General features: G+C 51.1%; 1 protein-coding gene across 6 annotated transcripts in view; it reads left to right on the top strand.

The window, feature by feature from the left end:
• Nucleotides 1-13684, top strand: part of LOC144888210 (sushi, von Willebrand factor type A, EGF and pentraxin domain-containing protein 1-like) — a 106171-nt gene that overhangs the window by 40370 nt on the left and 52117 nt on the right. For all 6 annotated transcript variants that reach the window (XM_078781478.1, XM_078781479.1, XM_078781481.1 and 3 more), the window contains 2 exons: nt 379-505; nt 596-666. In XM_078781478.1, coding sequence (XP_078637604.1) covers nt 379-505; nt 596-666 — 198 coding nt within the window. The remainder of the gene's footprint in view (nt 1-378; nt 506-595; nt 667-13684) is intronic.

Raw genomic sequence — 13684 nt, 5'->3', positions numbered from 1 at the left:
ACCCATCTGCTAGCATTAGTAGGTGGACGTTAAAGATCCCAGAGTGTCCTTCGAGAAGAGTAGGCAAGCTATCGGTGGCAGCCAGAACAAATTACAAATTCCTGCCATAACTTACTTAGTCTAAAGTCAGGCAGGGCCAGCCAGTTTGTGAAAGACTTGGCCCAAAATCTTTCCCGGCCAACCCCATGAGGTGGGAATAATTGTGCCCGTTAAAGTCATCATGATCGTTTTCACACATTGTGACAGAACAAATGTATCCATCATGAGGCACTGTCAATGTGCAATGATAAGTTCACAAAAGCAACTAAATTCTGAACTGAAATAATCTGTTGTTTCTTTTTGTCGTATCTAAAAATCTTAAACCGTGTCGATCTTCAGGATCGAGCGTTTTTCCTCCCACCAGACACTTCTTATACATTCAATTGTCGTTTGTGTATGGAAATCCGAGGCACAAACCCCACTGAGTGCCATGATGGAGTGATTGACCTCCCAAACTGCCAGGCTGGTATGTATACAGTTAAAGCTGTCATATCCAAATTTCACCTGAAGATGGCAGGAAGAAAGCCTCAATTAACTAACTGGTACTGAAATCCAGTGTGTTGCAGTGTACAGGAGTTTCAGCTGGCAGAAAGAAGACTGAAAGTTCCTCAGGAGTTCCAAGTCACGGTAAGGATCATTGTGCCCTGCACCCTGATGGTTTCTATGTTCTATAATACTGAATACTTAACACAGGGAACCATATATTAATATATATTATTTATATATTGAAGAGCGCGGTGCTACGCACGCTACTTGCTCGAAAGAAGGAAGCAGACAACGCGGTAAGTTTGTAGGGTCTTTATTATAAGAGGTCACTGTAGCACTCACTCGCTCCGGGCTGCGCGCCCGGTGTATATCCTGAGGCCACGCCTACCCCTCGGGCGTGGCCGCCACCCACTTTGTGCGCGGAATGATGTCATCACGCCAGTGAGCTTTCGTGTCTGCCACACGCGCCCCCCCAGAATTCCCGCGCACCTGGAGGGCCAGTTTGCGGGGCAAACGGATGACCCGGCCGAAGCTTCCTCTGGCGATTGGCAGCGTCCGGGGTGCAGGGATGCCAGCTGGGATGCCTCCAGCTGTACCCGGGATGGGTGCCGGACCGGGGGGCGGCGTGCCAGCGGTGCTGGGCGGTGCCGGGGGTCCACCCGCAGGGGGGCGGCCCCGACGCGGGGGCTGCGCCACCGGCGGTGGGTGGTCCACGTCGAGGTGGGCCGGCTTGAGGCGATCCACCAAGACGCGTTCGGGAGTACCGCCGATGTCCAAGGTGAAATGTTTCACCCCGGTCTCCAGCACGCGGAAAGGCCCGTCGTACGGGGGCCGCAGTGGTGTCCAGTGGGCGTCGTGCCGGACGAAGACGTACTCCGCGGTGCGAAGCTCCGGGGCGACGTGCGTAGGAGGGTGCCCGTGGTGCGCCGTCGGCACCGGGGCGAACCTCCGGGCGGTCTCCTGCAGCGCAGAGCGCTCCTGCACCGCGGACCATGGTGCTGTGGGGTCGGGGAGGAACTCACCCGGCACCCGCAGCGGTTGTCCAAAGACCAACTCCGCCGCGGAGGCGCGCAGGTCGTCCTTGGGCGCCGTCCGGAGGCCCAGCAGGACCCAGGGGAGCCTGTCGACCCAGCTGCCGTCGCGGAGGGTGGCCCGGAGCGCGGCCTTCAAGGAGCGGTGGAAGCACTCGCACAGGCCGTTGGTCTGGGGGTGGTAGGCCGTGGTTCAGTGCAGCTGGACCCCGAGCCCTCGCGCGACCGCCCCCCAGATCTCCAAGGTGAACTGGGGGCCGCGGTCGGATGAGATGTCCGAGGGGGCGCCGAACCGGGCGACCCAGGTGGCGATGAACGCCTGTGCGACATCCGCCGCCGTCATCGCCGCCAAAGGCACGGCCTCCGGCCACCGGGTGGTGCGGTCCACCATGGTGAGGACATGGGTGAAACCCCGCGATGGGGGGCAGAGGTCCCACCAGGTCCACGTGAATGTGGTCGAACCTACGTTCCGGCACCGTAAACGGGGCCAATGGGGCCTGGGTGTGTCGGTGCACCTTTGCGCGCTGGCACGCGAGGAACGTCCTGGTCCAGCCGCGGACGGCCTCCCAGAGGCCATGCCAGACAAACTTGTCAGCGACCAACCTCTGGGAGGCCTTCGTGCCCGGGTGGGACAGGCCGTGGATGGCGTCAAAAACCTGGCGCTGCCAGCCTGCGGGCACGATGGGGCGAGGCCGCCCAAGGGAGACGTCGCAAACGAGGGCTGTGCCCGCGCCGTCGAACGGCACCTCGGTGACGCAGAGGCCCGTGACGGCGGTCCGCAGGGCCTGGACCCCGGGGTCGGCGGCCTGGTCCGCCGCCATCCAGGCATAGTCGATGCCAAGGTGAACTGCGTGGGCGACGGACCGGGAAAGGCAATCCACCACCGGGTTGTCCTTTCCCGCGAGGTGCCGGAAGGCCGTCGTGTATTCGGACACGGCCGAGAGGTGACGCTGCTGCCGGGCCGACCACGGCTCGGCGACCTTGCCCATCGCGAAAACTAGCGGCTTGTGGTCGACGAAGGCCGTGAACGCACGGCCCTCGAGCAGATGGCGGAAGTGCCTGACCGCCAGGTGAAGCCCGAGCAACTCGCGGTCGAAGGTACTGTAATGGCGTTCGGGCGGGCGAAGCTGCCGGCTGAAGAATGCCAGCGGTTGCCAGGCACCACGCACCCATTGCTCATGCACCGCGCCCACCGCGTAGTCCGAGGCGTCGGTGGTGAGGGCGATCGGTGCATCGGGCGCCAGGTGCGCGAGCATGGTGGCGTTGGCCAAGGCGAACTTCGTGCCCGTGAACGCCGCGTCCATCTGCTCGGTCCAGGTAATGTCACCTTTGCCCGGCTTCCCTCGAAGGGCCTCGTGTAAGGGGCACAGGAGCTGGGCGATGCGGGGCAGGAACCGATGGTAAAGGTTTACCATGCCCAGGAACTCCTGGAGCCCCTTGATCGTGCGGGGGCGTGGAAACCCCTTCACCGCCTCCACCAGGGCGTGGCGGCGGACACGAAGTGTGCAGCAGCATCAAGATCCATGAGGTATGGTGCATCAACATCAGGGACAGCCTCGGGAGCCGCGACAAAACTCTCCTGCGCGTCCAAAGTCGCGAAGTACCTGTCGGCCTCGGCAGCGAGAGCTCGGGGTTCCGTCGTCGTAGAACCGGCCAACGCGAGGCGGACTCGTGCCGGCAGCTGGCGTCGAAATAACGCCCGGAACAGAGCGTTCGGGGCTTCATCGCCCATCAGCGACAACATATGGTCCATGCGGACCGACGGTCGCATGTCACCGAGCCCGGGGAGGTCCAAGAGGCAGTCGGCTCGAGCGTCGACCGTGAGGCCGAACGTGGCGAGGAGGAGACGCTTGATCGCCTCGTACCTGCGGTCGGCCGGTGGGTTCCTCAGGGTCGATACGACCGGACCCGAGGGAGGCGACCACGTGGCAGTACATGGTCTCGTCCACCGTGATGCCTCGAAGTTGGAACTGGGCTTCTGCCTGCAGGAACCAAACTTCAGCTTGCGACTCACAGAAGTCAGGGAGTTTTATTGAGACTGCGTTGTTTGCCATGGCTGCGGCGGGTTCGGGTGGTCAGCGGCGGCTGACCAGACGTCGGGGTCACCAATGAAGAGCGCGGTGCTACGCGCGCTACTTGCTCGCAAGAAGGAAGCGGACAACGCGGTAAGTTTGTAGGGTCTTTATTATAAGAGGTCACTGTAGCACTCACTCGCTCCGGGCTGCGCGCCCGGTGTATATCCTGAGGCCACGCCTACCCCTAGGGCGTGGCCGCCGCCCACTTGGTGCACGGAATGATGTCATCATGCCAGTGAGCTTTCGTGTCCACCACAATATATTATATATATTATTTCCTCCAACAAGATTTCTCATGGAATGTCATATATCAGCTTGAATAACTTTTATTTTGGCCAGCATTGATTATAATGTATATATTTCAGACTCCATCACTTTGTCCAATATCAGGTGATGTTCAAGTAACTCCTTTTAATGTTTTACTATAAAACTGAAACTCTTCATACCTTACTGCTCTTCAAACTGCCACTTGAGGAGATACATAATGTATTTAACTACATGTAGGCCACAGAGCATCCACTATGAGTCTGGGAGCTTTGTGGTTCAAACACTTGCTGGCCGAGTCATACCAATAACTTTATTAAAACGAATGGCACGTGCTGCTTCCTTGATTGATGCTCAGCATTTAAAAGGATAGAGCATGGACAAACAATGCTGGGGAAGGCAATGGCAATTCACCCCAATATAACCCTTGCCAAGAAACTGCAACACCAATGGTCTGGAAAGTGTGTGGTCCATCAAAATAGAAAAATGCCACAGAAATTTGTATTGAACATTGAGGCCAAGTGAATTGATATGCTTCCATTTCACCTGCGACATGGTCTACAAGAGCTCTGTGTGGTTGTTGCTGTTTTAGCTCTTGGGGTCAATTTTTGAAATGTGCACCCATTGGTTGAACAGCTGCCGGACCCCACCCACATTTGCCGCTTGCCTCCACCCATCATGGTACCCAAACAAAATAATATGGCTGCCATCTTGGTTTTCTAGTGGGCTTAAGACATCAGCCTAAGACATCAGTCCTGTAGGCCTCTGCTGTTTATACATTACCCGGGTTCGTTGCGTCAGATTTCCATTGGCTTTGTTTGGGTCGAGTATTACTCACGATGAGGGATCCCGAATCAGTACGTACTGTATGCGCTTCTCTAAAAAAAAAAATTGCATTACGTAATTTTTGAATGGCCCGATATTGGGGTTAAACTATCCATGACAATGTGACCAATCAGCACGTTCTGATATAACCGTGGCAGAGGCTGACATGTATGAGAGGTGTCAAGTTTTTTTTTTTGTTTTTTTTTTTTTTTTTGTATACTGAATCGAGGCTCGTGAAAGAGCTAACATTTATTTCACAAACAAATCAACCAGACAAACAAAACACACAAAAAGAGGGAGCGGAAGACAAGATGGGGAGAGAAGGGGAAGCACACAACCACAACATTTGAGAGCAGGGAGAAGTGTGGGAGGGAGAGGGCTTGGGGGCAGGAGGCGTGGGAGGGGGAGGGCGGGGGGGGGGGGGTATAAAACACAAGGGGACCGAAATTAGCGGGGGTAGAAAAGATCAAGGTTTTGGATGGGGGAGGATAAGAGATGGTGGTGAACAGCTGTTTTAAAGTTTTAAAGAGGGGAAAAGTTAATCTTTTAATAGCTCATTAAATGTGTGTTTCCCAATCATGACATTCATATTTTAAGAGTGCTTTAAATGCTCATTTCCCAATTGACCTATTACCAGATTTCGTCACAGGTTGTGACCACAGTGTGGTCATTCTTGTTATACACCAGTCAATCTCATGAAGGAGCAGAAATGTTCAAGAGTTGTGGCATCTATACAAAGACTGAAAATCATTAACAGAGACATGCAGTTTGGAGTGAAACTGGCAGACAGGTCACGCCCAGGGAACATCATTCATATTATCTGGGCCACCTATTTCAGCACTCCATACAATAAGATGCTTCAATACCACTACAGCCTCGAGCCTCGATCTCTCTTTCAACGTCGAGCCTTTTAGCTTCCCTTTCAAGCTCCAATCTTGTCTTTTCAGCTCTGAGCCTTAATTTTAGATTCCCTTTCAGGCTTGAGCCTTGGAACTTCCTTTTCAGCCTCGAGCCTTTTATCTTCCCTTTCTGACTCCAGCCTTCTTGCCTCAATTTCTCAGCTCTGAGCCTTTTATGCTTTTCTCGTCCCCTGCTCCATTCCCACAGGTCCCCTCTTGCTCGATGACGAACCCCACAGGTTGTCCCAGCATTCCAGTTAGAGTTTATGAACCACTGTGCTGCCAAGGAGAGAAAAAAGGGTCCATCCAATTGGAAGGCACTCCCGTCCCATCCACAACGCTTTGTGCCACACACAATTCTGCCAGTGGATGATTGATCCCGGATGAGCCCCCACAATGTCACAACATGTGATGATCCTTTGATTGATTGTTCCGCAATGGCAAATGAGAGTCCTCCAACCAAGAGTTTATTCAACAAACCAAATGCGCCATGGCATACACACAATAACTCGAGACCTCCACCCCCCTTCCTTCTTCTTAATTTCTCATCTGACATAAAGAGAATCTCCACGAAAGTTCTTCCTTACACAAGTAGCTTGGATTTTCTGGGTGAATGGGTGAATGGGGGGCGGGGGGTGAGGGCTGGGAGGGGATTGGGAAACGCCAATGTCTCTTTCTTTTGACTAAACCCATCAGCGAAGCGGATGAGCAGGATCCATTGGCAGTCACCGTGCTGTAGGCCAGTTTGTGCAGAACAATAATATTTAGAATGGAAGACTGTGCAGTGAAGGATCTCTGCTTCGCTCCTGGGAGATCGATTGCCTATCTTACGAGAATACAAACTTCATAAACTGATGAAATATTCCCATATACTCGTCGAGATTATCGTAATCTGCGGACTCAATACAGACACATGAACCAAAATAGCAATTTTTGGTAAACAGGACGACTAAATGGTCCATCAGCAAAGTGACAGGTAGGCTTTGCTCGTATTATAGTAATGTAGATAACTACTTGAGGATTCGATCTGAGCTTGAATCACATGGTGTGGCTTCAAATCAACATGTAATTCTCTCCCGGTAAGTGTCGGTACAGCATCGTGTTTCAGCAATTTCCGAGGATTGTTTCCCAGGTAGTGAGCCTGGTGATCAAATACGAACGCCGACGGCTTGAAGTGGTCTTCGAAAACAACACGATATATTGAATGAACATACGCTTTGATCCAATCAAAATGAAAGCCTATCACAGCATAGTTTTTTAACTCTTCAAAAATGTATATTAAAATGCTGTTTCCTTTTATTCTATCAGGAACAACCCATTCATTATTTTCATAAAAATTGCTTCAACAAACGGACACACAAAACATACAAAAAAGGGAGCGGGAGACAAGATGGGGAGAGAGAGGGAAACACACAAGTACAACAGCAGAGAACAGGGACAACGGAAGATCTGTGGGAGGGAGAGGGCTTGGGGGGAGTAGGCATGGGAAGGTGGGGAGGGAGGGGGGGTGGGAAAGTATAAAACACATGGGCACTGCTGGAGCTTCCAGGAAAGAAAAATGTCGGTATTTCAAAAAAAAAGTGGATTTGGGGTGAATTAACGGGGGTAGAAGAGATCAAGGTTTTGGATGGGGGAAGATAAGAGATGGTGGTGAACAGCTGTTTTAAAGACCTGGAGGAAGGAGTGGGATTGAAGAGAGTGAGGGAGTTTGTTCCAGAGGCAGGAGTAAAGAGGAATGAAGGAGTGACGGTGAGCAGAGAGTCTTGATTTTGGCAATTTCACCAGAAGAGGGTTACTGGCAGATCTTGTGCGACCTGTAGGGATACTTGGGGGACAGAGCACAGATAGAGCTGGGGGAGCTAGGCCGGAGAGGAGTCGGTAGAAGACAGAAAGACCACCAACCTGCCTGCGGTGAGTGAGTGAAAGGCCCTCGGAGTTAGCTTCATCGCGGGAGATTCCAATGATTCTGAGAGCTTTGGTTTCAACAGCGTGAAGACGAGCTAGGTGTGAGGCAGGAGCACCAGCCCAGAGGAGAGAACAGTATTCCATTGAGCTACAGATGAAAGCCGTGTGTGTGGTGAGGAGCTCAGGTGTGCCAAGGAAGGACCTCACACGACGGAGGATGTCTAGTTGGCGACTGGCTTTGGAGGCCAGCTTGGAAATGTGGTTTTCCCAGGAAACCCCCAGGAAAATCCCAGATAGTGAGACCCAAAGGCTTGAGTGACAGAACTCCTTGGAGAGAATTGTACAGAAAGTAGATAGGAGGGTTGTCCAGTCGGTCTTTTCGTAGAGACATAGTAAGAGTGTAAGATTTGTCAGGATTGAAAGACATGTTCCACTTGTTTGACCAGTCTGTGATTTTGTCCAGGTCTGCAGAGAGTGAGGAGGCTGCAGACTGCCGATCTGAGATATGAGGAATGGAGCGGCAGAGTGTGGAGTCATCAGCAAAGAGATAGAGAGGATTTTCAAGAGAGTTAGAGAGATCATTGATGAAGACCAGAAAAAGCACAGGGCCCAGAACACTGCCTTGTGGAACTCCAGCCTGAACAGGAAGGGGAGATGAGAGAAACCCATTCAGGGCCACACGTTGACTACGACCAGAGAGGAAGTCCGCAAGCCATGCATGGAGATTTCCATGGATACCATAGGAGGAGAGTTTGGTGAGCAGAGCGGGGTGCCAAACCGTATCGAAGGCACGTGATATGTCAAGGGAGACAGCTCTAATTTCCTGTTTGGCATTGAGGACCTCTATCCATTGTTGAGACAGGAGAAGCAGCATGTCCAGAGTAGAGTGACCTGGTCTGAAACCAAATTGATGATCAAAGATCAAGCCATTGGAGAAGAGGAAAGATTTGATATCTGAAGCAATGATGGAATGCATTGCATTGCTGATTTATTTTCTTATTTTTAATTTATTTATTTGATGAAGTCTTATTTCCCAAAACCTCCTCACATTGAAACGTTTAGTTCATCCAGCCTCTTCTTTCACTTGCAACCAAATTTTCCTCCATACCTCCAACCAAAACCATTCTTGACACCACCCCACCCACGATGTCTGCCGCAGGTTATCAAGACCAGGAATCCTGAGACATCAATTTTGCAGAGGCTGTGTACACAGGACAAAAAATTTCCCTTCATCTCCATTCATAGTGTCAAACCCCTACATGTCAGTAACCTCCCCCCCCCCCCCTAATATGCTCCCCCCTCAACCTGTCCCTTCTCAACTTCCACCTCGCCCAGTCCCCTCTCAGCCCTCCCAGCTTTGCCACTGCCTCCCCCCTTCCCGGCTCCGCCCATCCCTCTCCACACCTTCCCGGCTTCACCCTACTTCGCACCCCTTTCCTTGCTGTTTTCCGCATTCCTAAGTCCTTTCAGCAGCTCCCCACATGCCCCCCTGAGCCTAAATGTGTGGACCTGAAGTATCGGAGGCCTCTGCTCCAAGGTGACAGATCTCTCAATCCAGGCTGCTGCTGATAGGCTGGACATCATCTGTTTAACAGATGAAAAGCTGCAAAAATGGATCCCCTTAACCACAGACCCATTAGCTTACTTCTAATAATCAGCAAGGTCATGTAATCCATCATCGCAGTTGAGACAAAAACATTCCATTTATCCAACAGCCTCATTTCAGATTCAGGCCAGGTCACTCTATCTTCGACATGCTGCTTCTGCTCTTCCAACAACGGATTGTGGCCCTCAATATCAGATATGAGATCAGGGCCGTCTCTCTCGACGTATCACGAGCTTTCGATACAGTTTGGCATCCCGCCTTGCTCTCCATACTGTCTGCCTATCGCATCCACGGCCATCTCCACTCTTGGATGACTGAATTCCTCCACTCTCATAGCCAATGTGTGGCTCTCAACGGCATCCTTTCTTCTCCTATTCCTGCCAAGGCTGGAGTGCCCCAAGGCAGTGTTTTAGGCCCAGTCATATTCCTAATTTTCATGAATGATCTCTCTGACTCTCTGGAAAATAATCGTTATGTCTTTGCTGATGACTTCACACTCTGTTGGGACATCCCTCATCCTTCTGACAGACAGGTAGCAGCCTGTTCCCTCTCTTCAGACCTCAACAAAACCACAAACTGGTAAAACACTTGGAGTATCTTTTAATCCCGAGAAATTGCACACACTCACTCCCTCTCTCCGAAAGGATAGTAACACAACTCTACTTTCTCAACAGCCCTCTCAACGAAGTTCAGTCACACAAACTCTTGGGTCTCACAATCAGCCATGATCTCTCTTGGGCAAACCACATTTCAAAGCTGGCCTCTAAAGCCAGACACCGACTGCGCAACCTCTGTTGTGCAAAGTCCTTTCTTAGCACACCTGGAGCTCCAATTCACCTGGAAGGCTTTTATCCGCATCTTGGTGGAGTACTGCTCTTCCCTCTGGGCTGGCTCTCCTGCATCACATCTTGCTCAGTTTGACGCCAAGAAAACCAAGGCTTTCAAGATCATTGGAATCTCTCACGATGAAGCTGAGTTTATGGGCCTATTACTTTGCCATCGCCTACAGGTCGGTGGTCTCTGTCTTCTTCCGCCTCCTCTCTGGTATTTCACCCTATGCCCTCTCCATGCTTTGTAATCACCTCCTCTCCCCAGGTATCTGCAGGATGCATGTGGTCCACCAGCAAACCCCTCCTAGTGAATCTGCCAAAATACAAAACCGCTGCTCACCTCCACTAATTTGTTCCTCTTTATTCCCACCTGTGGAATCAACTTCCACACTCGATCTCTTCAGTCTCATTCTTCCTTCCAGGACTTCAAGCAGATGCCCACTACCATCTCAAATCACCCCATCCAAAACGATGATATTTTTCACTCATTAAACACACCCCTCCCAAAGTTTTGCTTCTGTATCCATCATCTTGCCTTCTCCTCTACACCTCATCATTACCTGCATTCCTTGTTTCTCCGTCTCTGTCTAATTTCTCCCTCTGTCCTACTGCTGGTGTTTCCCCCTTCTCCTGCTGTTTCCTTTGCTATGTTGTGTCCTGATCTGTTTTGTGTTCTCACTCTTTCACGAGCCTCGAGTATGTACACAAAAAAAGTCCTTTTTTTCTCTCAAGACTTTGCGGGGTAAGGTTCTGTATCAATATTGTCCACCTTATGTCCACCCTAAAAAACACTATGATTAGATATTTTAACCAGTAAGTTTTGTCTGAATCGTTCAGTGTGTCAGCGCTCAACCCATACACTTTTTTTTTTTTTTTTTTGGTATACTGAATCGAGGCTCGTGAAAGAGCTAACATTAACTTCACAAACAAATCGACCAGACAAACAAAATACACAAAAAGAGGGAGCGGAAGACAAGATGGGGAGAAAAGGGGAAGCACACACACACAACATCCGAGAGCAGGGAGATGTGTGGAAGGGAGAGGGCCCGGGGGGAGGAGGCGTGGGAAGGGGGGGGGGAGGGGAGGGAGAAGTATAAAGTACAAGGACACCAACGACTTCCAGGACAAAAGTTGGTATTAAAAAAAGTGGAATTGGGGTGAAATTAGCGGGGGTAGAAAAGATCAAGGTTTTGGATGGGGGAAGATAAGAGATGGTGGTGAACAGCTGTTTTAAAGACTTGGAGGGTGGAGTGGGATTGAAGAGAGTGAGGGAGTTTGTTCCAGAGGTGGGAGAAAAGAGGAATGAAGGAGTGAAGGTGAGCAGAGAGTCTTGATTTTGGCAGTTTAACCAAAAGAGGGTTGCAGGCAGATCTTGTGCGACCTGTAGGAATATTTGCGGGACAGAGCCCAGAGAGAGCTGGGGGGGGGCAAGGCCAGAGAGGAGTCGGTAGAAGACGGAAAGACCACCAACCTGCCTGCGGTGAGTGAGTGAGAGGCCCTTGGAGTTAGCTTCATCGCGGGAGATTCCAATGATTCTGAATGCTTTGGTTTCAACAGCGTGAAGACGAGCTAGGTGTGAGGCAGGAGCACCAGCCCAGAGGGGAGAGCAGTATTCCATTGAGCTGCGGATGAAAGCCTTGTATGTGGTGAGGAGCTCAGGTGTGCCAAGGAAGGACTTCGCACGACGGAGGATGCCCAGTCGGCGACTGGCTTTGGAGGCCAGATTTGAAATGTGGTTTTTCCAGGAAAGATCATGGCAGATAGTGAGACCCAAAAGCTTGAGTGACAGAACTTCTTGGAGAGGATTATTCAGAAAGTGGATGGGAAGGTTGTCCAGTCGGTCTTTTCGGAGAGACATCGTAAGAGTGTGAGATTTGTCAGGATTGAAAGACATGTTCCACTTGTTTGCCCAGTCTGTGATTTTGTCAAGGTCTGCAGAGAGTGAGGAGGCTGCAGACTGCCGATCTGAGGGATGAAGAATGGAGCGACAGAGAGTAGAGTCGTCAGCAAAGAGATAGAGAGGATTTTCAAGAGAGTCAGAGAGATCATTGATGAAGACCAGAAAAAGCACAGGGCCCAGAACACTGCCTTGGGGAACTCCAGCCTGAACAGGACTAGGAGATGAGAGAAACCCATTCAGGGCCACACGTTGACTACGACCAGAGAGGAAGTCCGCCAGCCATGCGTGGAGATTTCCATGGATACCAAAAGAGGAGAGTTTGGTGAGCAGAGCGGGGTGCCAGACCGTATCGAAGGCACGTGATATGTCAAGGGAGACTGCTCTAATTTCCTGTTTGGCATTGAGGACCTCCATCCATTGTTGAGAAAGCAGAAGCAGCATATCCAGAGTGGAGTGTCCAGGTCTGAAACCAAATTGATGATCAGAGATCAAGCCATTGGAGAAGAGGAAAGATTTCATATCTGAAGCAATGATGGATTCCATGACTTTGCTGATAATTGGGAGAAGGCTGATTGGTCTGTAGTTGCTGGGATCTGTTTTTGCACCTTTTTGTGCAAAGCGGTGATGTTGGCAGATTTCCAAGCAGATGGAAGATGACCTTGAGCAAAAGAGAGGGTGAAAAGAACAGAGAGGGGGAGTGAAAGAGCGGAAGAACATGATTTTAGGACCCGTGGGCTGATGCCGTCAGGTCCAGTTGCAGAATCAGAGTCGAGGGTTGACAGAAACTTTTCCACCTTGTCAGGAGGAAAGGACACAGAGTCCAGGAGCAGCTGGGTACGACTGGGTACGGTGGGTACAGAGAGGGATGGGTTTGGGACACAAGATTTAGAGGCAAACACAGAGTTGAGGCATTCAGCTTTTTCACGTGCGGAGTCAGCCGTGTGGCCATTTAAGGTGAGGGAGGGGATGGAGGGGGAACAAACACCAGAAACAGATTTCACCAGATGCCACCAGGATTTGGAAGAGGGAGACAGATAAGAGAGTTCGGTCCTGAGGACGGAGAGATATTGTTTCCTGGCTCTCCTGAGGGTGGACACACACTTGTTTCGGGCTTTGTGAAAGGAAATGAGATTTCCTTCCATTGGATTTGCTTTCCAGGAGACGAAAGCAAGTTGTTTCTGGGCAATAGCCTCACCACAAGATTCCGTGTACCATGGACGGGAGGAAGGGTATGACAACTGTAGACGAGAAGGGATAAATCTGTGCATGAGAGAGAGCAATTTACTTTGGAAGAATTCCCAGGATGAGTTGATGTCAGAGGCAGTCGAGATGGGAGACCAGTCCAGATGATTGATGGCTGCTTGAAGACCGTGCCAGTTGGCCTGAGTGTAATGCCAGACTTGTCGACGCTGAGGAGGCTCTCTGAAAATGGTCAGAGAGATGTCCACTTTAACAAGCACATGATCAGAAGAGCCGATTGGAGCAGAAGAAGAGCAGCAGACATTTTCAGGGAAGTTTGTCATAACCAAGTCCAGAAGAGAAGATTCTCCGTTGACTGAGATCCGGGTTGGGAAATTGACAGATTGTGTCAGTCCCAGTGAGTCACAGAAGTCCTTTGCTGAAGAGCCATGGCTGGTGAGAGAGGTACCCACCCCCAGCCAACTGGCATGGTGACAGTTGAAATCACCACATATGAGGAAGAGAGAGTTGGGATGGGTAGATAGAAGTTGGTCCATATTATCAGACAGCGAGATGTAGATGGAGTCATCACTGTTTGGTGGACGGTACAACACGCATATGAACAAAAGGTGGGAGCGAAGGGGA

The sequence above is a fragment of the Myxine glutinosa genome, chromosome 7, assembly GCF_964187855.1.
Source record: "Myxine glutinosa chromosome 7, kmMyxGlut1.1, whole genome shotgun sequence".
Lineage (NCBI taxonomy): Eukaryota > Metazoa > Chordata > Myxini > Myxiniformes > Myxinidae > Myxine > Myxine glutinosa.
The sequence above is the reverse complement of the archived record's forward strand: the minus strand, read 5'-3'. Positions and strand labels throughout refer to the sequence as shown.